This window comes from Oratosquilla oratoria, chromosome 20 (assembly GCF_046742065.1).
Source record: "Oratosquilla oratoria isolate Oo_2021 chromosome 20, ASM4674206v1, whole genome shotgun sequence".
NCBI lineage: Eukaryota > Metazoa > Arthropoda > Malacostraca > Stomatopoda > Squillidae > Oratosquilla > Oratosquilla oratoria.
This window is the reverse complement of record NC_134796.1, coordinates 668,165-681,633: the sequence shown is the minus strand read 5'-3', so window position 1 is coordinate 681,633 and position 13,469 is coordinate 668,165. Positions and strand designations below refer to the sequence as shown.

The window sequence follows — 13,469 nt, the reverse complement described above, 5'->3', positions numbered from 1 at the left end:
TCTTTGTTATTAGAACTCAACGTGGGACAGTCAAAATACCCGGTAGATCTGACAGAGACTAGCAGAGGTCAGACAGAGATCTCCCACTCACCACCTAAGCAACACTTGACGGCCAGGAACCCACCTCAAGCCACAACACAGTCAAACTTCTCCATTCATCGGAATCTATTTTTCTGGAGCCTGATAATGAACTTTGTCTGTAAGCACCTGGAACTTACGTCAGTCCGGGGTCCTTGATCGGAATGGTGAGGTTGGCGGGGCATCCGTCAACGTTCGTTGGGAGAAGCTGTGGCACGACGTGGGTGGTCATGGATCCGACGGTGACGGTGAGGGAGGCAATAAGCCCGATGAGGAGGCCCAGACCTGCACTCTGGCAATGGGATAAGACAGTAATAGAAATGATTGAGGACCTAGGTTAAAGGGAAACAGAACCATCCAATGAAATACAAGTAGTTAACCTGTCTATATAACCTGAACCCCTTATTCACTGATTCACTACTGGGGTCAAACATTCGCGAATGCACGCGGCGGCACGCTTTACCGCCACAACCTGAGCCTAGAGTCGCACATTCGCGCTTTCCTCCATGTCCTTAATGGGAATGCGCAGTAGTGAGTCGTTCCCGCCTCTGCCTGAACATTATTTCTGTCTCATTCTTACCACTCAACTGTTCGAAGTGTCCGCCATTCTGTGACCTCGCTGTCCCTATTTGCTCTTGTTTGTGACCAAATTCGAGAAACTTCTGTGTGACGTTTGTATTGTTCCAAACATGTTTTACAACCGCTTACTTTTGTATTGATATCTCCCAATACCATAACTCTCACCCATTTCAAACGACTGAATACTCTCAAATATCATCTTACCATAAATCTCTCTTTTCCCCCTCTTGCTTGCACAGTATTCACACTCAAATTGATCACTTTCAAACCACTTTCACGTGAATTATGTTATCATTTATTCCCTTGTGCCCGCAGGACCATTCCCACAACATTCTCAATAATCAGTACAACCACACCTCCTCTTATCTCACACTCACCCTTACTTTTCACTTTCGTTTTACCCATAGCTACGATAGCCAAGCTAAAATTGATATCAATAATAACAGTAATTGTAACAATAGTAGGGGCAAGACAATAAAAACAATGAAATGATAATTTAGATATTGTAATAATGGTGTTATTAGGCAATAAATACAATAATAGCATTTACAGCTGTGTCCCTGTCTCTTAAGAAATGAAAAGACAGATGGGAGCTCACCGTTGCATCCACGAAGGGTAGGAAGAGCGCCATGATGAAGAGACCCAGGAGTGGACCCGCCACTGCCGCATTGACGGCGTTCGACGCCTGAAGAACTCCACCGAGGCTCCCTGCCATGAAGGACAGCCCCACGCACAACACCCCGAATCCCGTGGCTGTCACAGCGGGTCATGAAAAAGAAAGACCTCAGAAGTCTGGGATCCTGACTTTACACTCCTCGCATACATTCATCAGCAACTCCTTCTTTCTTGCTTTCGCAAATCATGTTCACCTTTTTTTATGTACCTTAAATGTATCAATAACTGTCAATGTGATAAAAAAAAAAAAACATGCAGCAGATTATAAAGAATAACATTAAACCCGCTCATGAAGATATGGGAATAAATTACATTATTTACTACCAGACTAAGAAGACATTTTCTCTTCTCTTGGGATAGGATTGTAACCCTTCTTGAAAAAAAAAAAAAAAGGAGGGAGGGAGGAGGGTGGAGGGGAGAGGAATATATGGGAAATGAAATTGGTGGGAGTGATTTCTATGCCTTTTTCTTTTTTACTACCCCCTGTGTAAGGGGGAAAAGCCTTTGGTATATGTATGTTTGTATATATATATACATATATATATATATATATATATATATATATATATATGTACACACACACACACACACACACACACAGATATATATATATATATATATATATATATGTACACACAAGCACGCACACACACACACATATATATATGTATATATATATATAAATATATATATATATATATATATATATATATACGGAAGAAGTGATAACATAGGAGGAGTAGAACGACATCCACACTCGTCCACATCGAACAGAACTGACGTGAAGCGTTATGGCAACGCAACTGACCGATTAACTTGCTGACGCAGGTCTGCCCTCTTGAGGAAATGTTCTGGAAGCGCTCCATTGGGGAGAATAAGTCCTCCCATAACACGGCGGCCAGGCTGTTGAGTCCAGACGAAAGCGAGCTGTAGATTTGAAATAATAATGTAAAAAAAGAAGAAGAAATGAGTGATTTAAAGAAATAGTAATAACAATAATGGTAAGTAGGAAAAATCAGGATAAACCAGGAACACTGCTGATGTTTCGACAACAAAGCTTTTTCACCGTGACAGAAATGCGTCATGGGTTATCCTGCCTGACGTCTCTTAACGGAGCACAATGATTAGTGTAGTCTACCAAAAACAGCCTGGCAGCAACCAATGAGAGATTGACAAATCCAGATCTGTGATTAGTTGCCTCTCCCAAGGCGATGTGCGCTGCCTCTACCAAATTCCTCGATTTCTTCTCCAGACACGTCCGGAGTGCTCGTGCTTCTTCCCATTTGAGTAAATGCTCGTGTACTTATCTGCATACCACTAGGGAGTTGGAAGTCCTGTAGTGTACAGGCAGTTTTTATTCTCTCGGGGGCCAAAGAGAAGGATAGGAGAACCACGATCTCTTTGGTCAGGTCTGAAGAAGAGGGAGTGCACATCGCCCTTGGAGAGGTAACTTATCGCAGAGGTGGTTTAGCCACTCCCATTGGTTACCACTATAGTAGTCCTAGGAGAGGGAGCGGAACAATGAGCATACCCCGTTCAAAGGTATATATATATATATATATATATATATATATATATATATATATATATATATATGTATATATATATATATGTATATATATATATATATATATATATATATATATATATATATGGGTGGAGTAGGAGAAAAGTTTATTGGTACACGGAAGAAAAGTCACGCCCTTGGGGAGGCACTTATTTTTCTCTACACCCATCCTCTCCTTAAAGCAGGCATTTTTTCATCCACCGTCTGTTACCATTTCTTTTCTCCCCGCACCACGTAGCCCTATTCCCCAAATAGTTCATCGCTGCTATTCCTTCCCTTCCTCTATAGATATGATCCTAGAGTTCATAACTCACCTCCATAAAGCGCCATAGTTACCAAACTTATATTCCTCCGTTCACATCATGGGTGTTGTTATCAACACTATAACCCTTAAGATCGTTGTGATAGTGATTATCAAGGTTATTGGTATCATTACTATACCCATTACTGTCATTGGCGGCACTGCCATTTGTGCCTCAGTGAATTGGTCGACTTGCCTGAGAGCTCCAGAGAAGAGGCAGGCCACGAAGAGCCCCGCGAATCCCGGGAAGTCCCGCAGGTGCTCCACGACGTAGAAGGGCAGGATCTGGTCCTTCTTCTCGATGAGTCCCGCCGCCAAGGGGTCACAGTCCTTGTACACCGTCAAGAGCACCAGACCTGCATTCCAGTAAGGGAGAGACAACTCGGAGGTCAGCGTCTGGTGAGCACTTTTCCACTTATGATGCACATCCATTATGCGTTTCTATCTGTTTGATTGGTTGATTTATTTATTATTTATTCATTTATATTTTTTTTTGAGAGGTGGGGTCTGGTCGGCAGAGTGAGACAGGGATAAAAGTGACTTACCGGTGAAGAAAGCAGTGACGAGGAGAATGATGGACATGGGGACGTTGGAAGCCAGTGCCCTGCGTTGAGGAGGAAGAAGGAAGGGTTCTAATTATTCTTATTATATCCCTGCCGCTACCACCAAAACCCTTTGGCACATTCACCTCTATCTGGAGATACAGCCCTGAGAGGCTGGTGTTCGGTCTCCGGATTGAGGCCAAGCTATCTTTCAACTTCTATATTTCCTCCACCTCTTTACACAAGGAGAGCTGACAACCGGAGACTGTTCTCCTTATACTACCACAATAATCCGATGACATCGAACTGCTCCGTACTGATGCAACGCGAACAGTTGTCCAAAGTTTCTTCCTAGAGAGGTCTATAAGAGTGCCCAAGGACCGCCGCCAATGAAGCTCGAGTTAGGAACTACCATTATCGTGTTTGTTTAATTACTTCGGCGTTTATCTGAGCGGTCATGGTGTTTAGGAAGTCGAGGTCACCGTTTGCAGAGTCCAGCATGTTCTTACGTCCCTTCCATGCAGATTTGCTCCAGCTCCGTCATCGGCATCTTTGGCGCGTAGGACGCGGACGCCCTTCGCGAGTCCCAAGTTCTCCCTCAGAAGAGAATGTGCCGAACCAGAGCTTGTCCTCGCGCCCTCAAGTTCTCAGACGGTAAACCGACGGTCCTGAGTAACCAGAGTCCGCACTTGATCAGTGACCTCATCATTTGGGATTGTTGAGAGTTGTGTTAAAGTGAAAATTTTGTAGAGTAGAAAAAAATACACATTTGTGCATATTATACATTAGCCTTGTATATGATTATAGATTTTATGCAATGTTGTATATTCAATCTCTAGAATTTAAAGTAGATAAGAATAAGTAGTTGTATGTACAGACGTACAGACGTACCAAATATGGAGAGGTACGTTTTGCACGTCTCACGGGACCGCGGGCGTGGTTCACCTAGTGGAGGTGTGAGAGCGGAATGGGTAGGAATACGTTTAAGACGAAACTACGTAACGTCCCTAACGTATTACTTTCGTGACGTCACACGGTCGATACTATATAAATAAACACCAAAGGCCGCACAAGATAGTAGACATGTAGTTCCTCGAGAAATAGGCGTGTTCCTTTCTCTATCGGCTCCTATACGATCGTGGTCGACTCGCCGTATATAACGGGTATCCCCGTCACCTTTCAAGTATCTAACTTCCTGGTAGATTGTCAAGACCCCTGGCAGTGGAACCCGTATGTGACGGATATCTCAGTCACCTTTCAAATATCTAACTGCCTGGTAGATCGTCGACTCCCCTGGCAGTGAACTCCTCGTATATGACGGGAATCTTCGTCACCTTTCAAGTATCGATCCGTCTCGTCGATCCTTTAATACGCCCTGACAGAAGACCCTAAAAAAGTGATCGTCATTCACAATCACTATCATCGTCGACGTCCCTGGCAGTGGATTCCCTGTGTGTAACGGAAATCTCCGCCACCTTTCAAATATCAACCCTCCTCCTTGTTCCTTCACTACGCCCTGACAGAGGACTCTCAGAACTTGATTGTTATTCACAATCACCATCGCAAGTAGGTAATCCTCCTATCTTATTCAGTGTTATCTAAAGTGTTATAAAAATGATAAATAGAGTGACTGTGGCCATTGTCGACCTTGGAAATCTGTTGTGGATTTTCAAATTTTCAGTTGAAGTGTTATCCTTTCCGCTTCTCACACCTTCTTAGGTAATATGTTTCTTGTTTATAAACAAAGTGTTCACTAAATATAAAACAATTAATATTATTTTAATGCACGAACGACATTTTATAGTATATATATATATATATATATATATATATATATATATATATATATATATATATATATATCTGAATAGAATCACTAGTGACGGTGATGTCGATCAAATAATTCCTCAGGAAGTAGATTAACTTCCAGGTTGGTGAACTTTAATAGGGTCAGTAGCTCAGTCGGTAAGGCGACGGCAGTGAGAATTCACGAGCCCAGGTTCGAATTCGGGGACGACAGTCGGAATTATTTGATATATGTATATATACAATGCTCATTATTTTCTTCCTCCCTCTGATTTGATATAGAACCTGAAAATATCACGTCGTTCTAGTTGATTTAGGGAAACATTACTTAAGTAATTAAGCCCTAAGATAGTGACGTGAAAAGAAAGCCTACCTGAACATGAGTCACTCAACCGACGTGGGTCCATCTTTGAACCGAGTGAAGCAACTTGTGCAATACCCATTGCATCGTCGCCGAAAACCCGCAGAATCTTCCAAATTGTCTCCATTTGGGTGTCGTCAAATTTCTTGTAAAATTTGATACGATATCCAATTTGTTCCGTCGTTTCGCGTATAAGGTGAAAATCCGACGAACACCGAAATCTTTCCCTTCCTCACAGACAGACTGTCAGCGACTGACACTCCCTGTGGGCAGGGGAAACTACCACACATCCGCACGAAGGTCCCCTACATTGCTACATTGCTCTTCAGGGAAAATTGAAGTCGGATACTTTCTGAACAAGGTAACTTCTACCACCACACAAACACACTTACACACACAGACACACTTACACACACACACACACACACACACACACACACACACACACACACACACACACACACACACACACACACACACACACACACACACACACACACACGAATCCTGCCTAGGGGTGAATTAATATCAGTATCGCTGCGCTTCGAGTCGTTACTCCAACTCTCGTGGGCGGGGAGTTGTGTGTTTGTGCGTGTAAGGTCACAGCGTTACCCATAGATCGGTCATACGAGCTCTGAGGTCTCTTCCGGGAGGGAAATAGCTGTCGATCACAAGTCGAACACGTGATCCAAAGACCAAGGTGAAACACACACACACACACAAACACACACACACACACACACACACACACACACACACACACACACACACACACACACACACACACACACACACACACACACACACACACACACCGGCCGGGCGGAGATAAGTTGGGTTTGTTTCCTTTCACATGTAGCCCCTGTTCACTTAGCAGTGAGTAGGTACGGGATGTTAGTCAAGGAGTTGTGACCTTGCTGTCCCGGTGTGTGGTGTGTGAGTGGTCTCAGACCTACCCAGAGATCGGCAAATAATGAGCTCTGATCTCGCTGCCGTAGGGTGGTGTCTGGCTGTCTCGACAGGTGGCTGCAGCAGATCCGAGGTGAATACACAAACACACACACACATCTTCCATACATATACGATGATAATATTCTCACATATAGGCATCCTTGAGGCGCGGGAGGCTGTTGTACCGCTGGATCATGGTCTGGTGGCATCCGTAGGCCGTCATGACGCCCAAGAAAGACGATAGGAACAGGTTAGAGACCGTGTGGCGTTCGTACAAGGAGAAGGGGTATCTGCGGAAAGAAGAGGGTGGTCTTCGTGTTAGTCTCTCTCACCACACAGACACGCACACAAAGACGGTCACTACGAGCATAGCCCTCTTCCCGTACAATACAACTAGGTAAATACACATTCGCTTTTTGTTTGTTGAATCAAAATTTGTTAATCGTTTGATAATCAAAATAATCAAGTTGATTTATGAATGACATCACCTGGCCCAAATTAAAACAAGTTGTAAAACATGGTGCCTTGCACACCCCTTCCACCCTTCAGAATCCAGATTGATTCAGGGAAGATGGTTAATGATTAAGACACGGGTGAATGTCAAGAACCATTTCCTGTGGCCAAAGAGATCACCTTTGTCCGATGTATTTGGGTTGTCCGAAACTACAACGTGGTTCTCCTGTTCGTGAATTTTGTCTGATGGGCGAATTTGTATTTGCGTGAAAATTGAACGCTTTGGGACCTTTTTTTGGTTGTATTACACCTGTCACGAGTGTCCAACTATGGTCTTTGGTAAATTAGAATTGTGCAAATATATTTTCAATGTGGAGTATTGGATATATTTCTGTGCACAACAGTTCTTTAATGGTAAGAGTTATATTATGTAAAGAAAATTGCCTTGATGCAAAAACAACGGAACATGTATTTATACAGTTCCCATGAATTATGAGTCAGGATTGGACATGCACAACTGAGTATGGGTGCTGTTCTGCCACATCCTCCTTTCTTCACGCGTCGCAACGACGCCTCTGATCAGTCAGAGTTACACACCAGAGGACCTACATAAAGTCTTGTCCAGTTCGACCGAATTCGACGCTCGTTCTCCACACGTTAGCTGGACCTCCAACGTCGATGGTACCCTTGATGATGATGGCCACCATTCCCAAGAGTAACACCGACAACTGCAGCAGATCCGTCCAGACCACTGCGCGCATGCCGCCCTGATCGAAGGAGAGAATGATACACTATTATGATTATGCTTTAGGACACCTTTTCTACTCGTCAACATCCTTGCAATAATACTGATTGTTTTCTTATCAATGACACGCATCAGGTCAACAGCAGCTAGATTCTAGAGATCACATTCATATAATCACGACTATGTTCAGAGGACGAAACAAAAATGAATGGTGTTTGTACCTGCTTACCCAAGTACACCAAATCGTAATTACAATGGGTTGTAACTGAGGAGCTTGTCGAAAGGAGACAGGAATCAGAACAACAAAAGAAACAAGTAGGTAAACAAACCGCCAAAATAAACAAGTAAACAGGACGAAACAACAATTATCTGACCATTTGTTGCAGATCACATCCGATTTTCTGGTTGCGGTTCTACGACAGATCCCTGTGACTTACCAGAGCGGTGTAGACCGTGCCAATGACTCCCACGAGGACGATGGAGGCCCACACAGGGAACCCCATGACGGAGGCGAGGGCGAGTGCTGGGGCGTAGATGACCACGGAGAGGTACAGGACGATCTGGAGGACGAAGGTCCCTCCTCCACAGAGTCGGATGACCCTCGAACGGAATCGCATCTCGAGGTACTGCGCGTGAGAAGGATGTGGATCATTATTCACAGTGTCATCGACATTGGCTTATATCACTACACCTATTCCTTACTCATTCGTTTATTTGTTTATTCACTGCCTAAGAATAATGCAGTCGATAATCTAAGAGTTTTAGTTGAAGCCCACAGGCTAGGGTCACGCAGCATTCTTTTATGACAAGAGAGCAACCTCTGTTAAGAGTGCTCATCACTTTTAACTTCTACTGTCCCTCTGTTCAATTAGCCTTCTTAAGTCTACTTGTTTAATCACTATGATTCCGCCTCTTAGGTTGTGGTATTGTCAACAAAGACAGAGGAGCTGGTTATTGACGACGAAATAGTATATACCCATGCTGATACTGTGTCTATTGAAGAACGTAAAAGTTGCTAAGGACTTCCAACACAACCTTGAAGAGAAACTATCATCCTCAAACGCGTCCAACAACATATACGAATCCTGGGACAACATGAAAACTAACATCCTAAATATCTCCGAAGCTATGCTGGGCTACTTGACAAGGAAAAACCAAGATTGGTTTGATGAGAACGACCAAGAGATTGCCGCACTCATTGAGAGGAAACGCGTAGCTATAAAGAAGTGGAAGATGGACACCAACCCCACCCACAAAAAGCTTCAGTTCAAGGAAGCTAAATCTGCCGTCCAATCAAGAACCAGATCTATGAAGAACGACTGGTTCACACGCAAGGCCCAAGAACTCCAGTCTCTTGCCGACACACACAACACCCACGAGTTCTTTAAAGCTGCGAAGACAATGTATGGCCCTTCAACCGTAGGTCCAGTGCCACTTCGTACAAAAGACGGCTCCACACTACTCAAGGACAAAAGCAAAATCAAGACGCGCTGGGAGGAGCACTTTAGTGAGCTCTTTAACAACGACAGCCCAGTGGATGAGACCATCTTCGGCGAGATCCCACAGCACCCCATCCACCACGACCTTGCTGATGCGCCGCAGTTGCCTGAAGTTGCGAAATCCATCAAAAAGTTGAAGTACCACAAATCTGCCGGTTCTGACGGCATCCCAGCTGAAATGTGGCTGTACCTCAATGGCAAATCAAATACTCCAGTTATTCACCACCATCTGGACGGAAGAACAACTACCTAATAATGGAGAGATGCCACTATCGCCACTATCTTCAAGAAAGGCGATAGATCAGACTGCGGTAATTACCGCGGCATCTCACTTCTTGCTGTTATTGGTAAAATATTTAACAGGATCTTACTGAATCGCCTTATTCCTATTGCTGAAGCGGTTCTACCTGAGTCACAATGTGGCTTCAGATCAAATAGAGGCACTGTCGACATGATCTTCACAGCCCGGCAGCTGCAAGAGAAGGCTCGTGAACAGCATCATCCACTCTTCATGACGTTTTTTGATCTAACGAAGGCTTTCGACTCCGTCAATCGCAGCTCTCTTTGGAAGATCCTGTTCCGTTTTGGATGCCCTGACAAATACATTAACATAATTAAACTTTTCCACGATAATATATAAGCCACCATCCTTTGCAATGGTGATATGACGGACCCTATATAAGTCCGTACTGGAGTGAAGCAGGGATGTGTCATTGCACCTACTCTCTTCTCTCTTTTTCTGGCTGCTATCCTCCACATTATTGAGGACGAATTACCTTTAGGTGTGCAACTGACGTACCGTACCGATGGCAAACTATTCAACATCAATCGCCTGAAAGCAACCACGAAAACCACCACAACCTCCATTGTAGAACTACAGTACGCAGACGACACCTCTGTCAACTCCTGTACCGAAGAAGATCTCCAAATTATAGTGAATGCCTTCACTAGGGCCTACAATAGACTCGGTCTGAAGCTGAATGCAAGCAAGACCAAAGTCCTCTACCAACCTCCACCTAATACTGCTCCCTCACCACCCTCCATCACTGGAAACGGTGTACTTCTAGAGAATGTTGATTGTTTCTCTTACCTTGGGAGCTTCCTGTCACAAACGGTAAACATTGACGCTGAAGTGCAACACCGTATCTCCAGTGCTAGTGTAGCTTTTGGGCGACTTAGGCAAAGAGTGTTCGATGATCACAACATTCGTAAGACAACTAAGATCGCTGTCTACATAGCCGTCGTTATCCCAACCCTCCTGTATGGCGCAGAAACGTGGGTAACATATGCACGTCACATCAAAGCTCTGGAGAAATTTCATCAGAGATGTCTACGTAGACTACTCGGAATCTCTTGGCATGACAGGCGCACCAACAACCGCTTCCTGAAAGAGGTCCACTCCCAAAGCATTGAAGCCGCGATAACCCACCATATGCTTCGTTGGGCTGGTCATGTCAACAGGATGCCGGACGATCGTCTCCCTAAACAAGTTCTCTACGCTCAAATGACCCACGGCAAACGATCTCGTGGAGGCCAGAGGAAGAGGTACAAAGACGTTATCAAACGCTGCCTGGACCACTGTAACATCAACACTGACTCCTGGCAAGAAGCTAGCCGTGATCGCCTCAGATGAAGAACTACAATCGCCAATGGAGTTCAGCGTCTAGAAACCAGGAGAACGGAAAAACTGGAAGAGAAGAGAACACGTCGTAAAAAACGCTAGCGGACAACAACAAACCAACCCCATACTCATTACCTTATCTACCCTCACTGTCATCGTATGTGTAGGTCACGTATTGGCCTTATCAGCCACCTGCGCACATACCAGTCATAATCTCAGTTTGTGATGTTAGTTCGTGTAGAGAATCATACTCAGCAATGAGTGATCCCATAAATGACTGTGTCCATAAGCTTCGTCGTCTATATCTGGCATCTTCACTCGGTCACATTTCACTCTCTTAAATTCTTACCGTACACAGAGACAGAGTCAATAGTAAAGACGTGATTAGAGAACCCGGAGCGTCTCGGCTCTTTCCTCAAGTTGCATTTCAGTGAGCTCACGCACGCTCTCTGCAATGCTTCCTCCACCTACCTCATAGACCGAGACGAGTCTGAGCTTGTAGAAGACCGGGAGGAATGTGACGGCCACGATGGGTTTGGCCACTTGTCCCGCCAGAACGATAAGCCACATCATCCCGTGGTAGTAGGCCTCGGCTGGACCTCCTGCAGATAGGACAGACCCTCGTCATTAAGCCACGAAGGCAGAAAAGTTGATCCCAAAAATCAATCGCTTTGATGAGTGTTGACCAAAGGAAAAAAAAAAAAAAAAAAAAAAAAAATCACTGAGCATGGAACATTGGCGCCCTCCCCCACGGTGACGTCCTTTTATTTAGGTTTTGTTGTGCCAAGTACCGGTCGATTATAATCGGATAAGAGGCATACTTGGCTCTACACGGGGTCTCGTTCGATAAAGACCCCGTTTTGGTCCAAGCCTGCTCCTTAGAAAAATCAGGTCGTCTGGAATGAGTCACAAGGAAGATCTAAATAAAGGCACTTCACCGTATTGGAGGAGGTCGGAATGTCTGGGCATGCCTGCCTCTGCCTACCTTACCCAGAACTAGGATGGCGGAGATGTAGGTGGCGAGCATCGACATGGAGACGGGGAACCAGGACAAGTTGTAGCTTCCCATCAGGAACTCAGCGTTGTCCCTGTTGCGAACTCGGAAGGCATGGTACAGCCCGATGAAGAGAGAAAAGAACAGAACCCCACCGAAGACGACGTAGTCCACAGCCGTGAAAGTCGGCGAAGTATCCGTCATTTTGTCTCTGCAGGTGTGTTTCTTTCACCTATTCAGGAGGGCAAGCCAGAGGTCTCTTTCTCCTTCTTGGAGTTCCTCCTTACAAAGTTCTTCAGCTTCCCAAGCTCGAGTGCCAAGCAAGGTGTGGCCTTATGAGCACCGCACATACGTGCTGACGGGTCTAGGTCCACAGAGACTATATGGAACTTCTTGGACCAAAACGCTATCTCTTCAGTACGCATGCGCCCTCTGCGCATCAGCACGGGTGGGCGTTCAACTCGTTATTAACCTAGTCTCGCGCTTTACTGAATTATAGGTAACACGGCAGTGCGATAAGAAGCGCTGGTGAACAGTCGTTTTATCTATATATCGTTTAAAAGATATTACAACTTCAAGGCATGACGTGATTAAAATATTGCAACCATAAACCTGTATAATTTCGTTAGGATACATGTCGCTTTCTTTTGTACATCATTCAAAAAATTGCCGATAACCTTGCAGCGTCACTTTATGGTAATAGATGACGTTGTAAAAGTTACCTGTTATGATGGTTAGTACGTTTACTAAGGTTATTGATTGAGTAAATCAATATCTTATTATATCATCTGTTGGAAAGTGAGGCTACGAAATTTGGGTCCAATATTACGTGTATGTAGCTCTTTTTTTATAGCATTTATTATTGTCATTATTGTTTTTGAAATGGTCGAGGTTCTTCTGTATATGACCCTCGACGTTGAAGTCTCATGTTACACTCCTGGACAAAGTCCTGAAACATCCTTAAGGTTTTGTTATGGAAATATATTTTTCATTGTTGATTACTTCATGTGTCTTCTTATAGTGTTCACCCCATGGTTAGTTATACTTTCTTGTAAATAAAAATATATTGACATCTAGGGTCTCCTGTCGACATATTTTGTCGCTGTAATTCATTGCAAAGGCTATGTCTACAGAGTAGGTCTTGGGTAGGTCAGGACTTTTGACCACGAATTATACAGTGTGAAACATAAGTTTCTCGATGTTTTAGTGGCGCGTAATGGTATGCAAAAGATTTATGTCGCAAAAATGAACACAAAACCCCTCTTGGCGGAAAAGTAAGTAAAATAACTTTCCTCAT

At 44.2% G+C, this 13,469-nt stretch overlaps 1 protein-coding gene across 1 annotated transcript in view; it reads right to left on the bottom strand.

Annotated features, from left to right (window-relative positions):
- Window positions 1–12,636, bottom strand: part of LOC143036036 (sodium-dependent multivitamin transporter-like) — a 15,829-nt gene extending 3,193 nt beyond the window's left edge. Inside the window, exons 1-10 of the mRNA XM_076203292.1 lie at window positions 12,169–12,636; window positions 11,650–11,780; window positions 8,496–8,684; window positions 7,923–8,080; window positions 7,010–7,150; window positions 3,746–3,804; window positions 3,397–3,556; window positions 2,141–2,259; window positions 1,256–1,410; window positions 219–370 (exon numbers count right to left, since the gene is read on the bottom strand). Of these exons, the coding sequence (XP_076059407.1) occupies window positions 219–370; window positions 1,256–1,410; window positions 2,141–2,259; window positions 3,397–3,556; window positions 3,746–3,804; window positions 7,010–7,150; window positions 7,923–8,080; window positions 8,496–8,684; window positions 11,650–11,780; window positions 12,169–12,376 (1,472 nt within the window). The 5' untranslated portion in view covers window positions 12,377–12,636. The remainder of the gene's footprint in view (window positions 1–218; window positions 371–1,255; window positions 1,411–2,140; window positions 2,260–3,396; window positions 3,557–3,745; window positions 3,805–7,009; window positions 7,151–7,922; window positions 8,081–8,495; window positions 8,685–11,649; window positions 11,781–12,168) is intronic.
- Window positions 12,637–13,469: the final 833 nt, after the last annotated feature.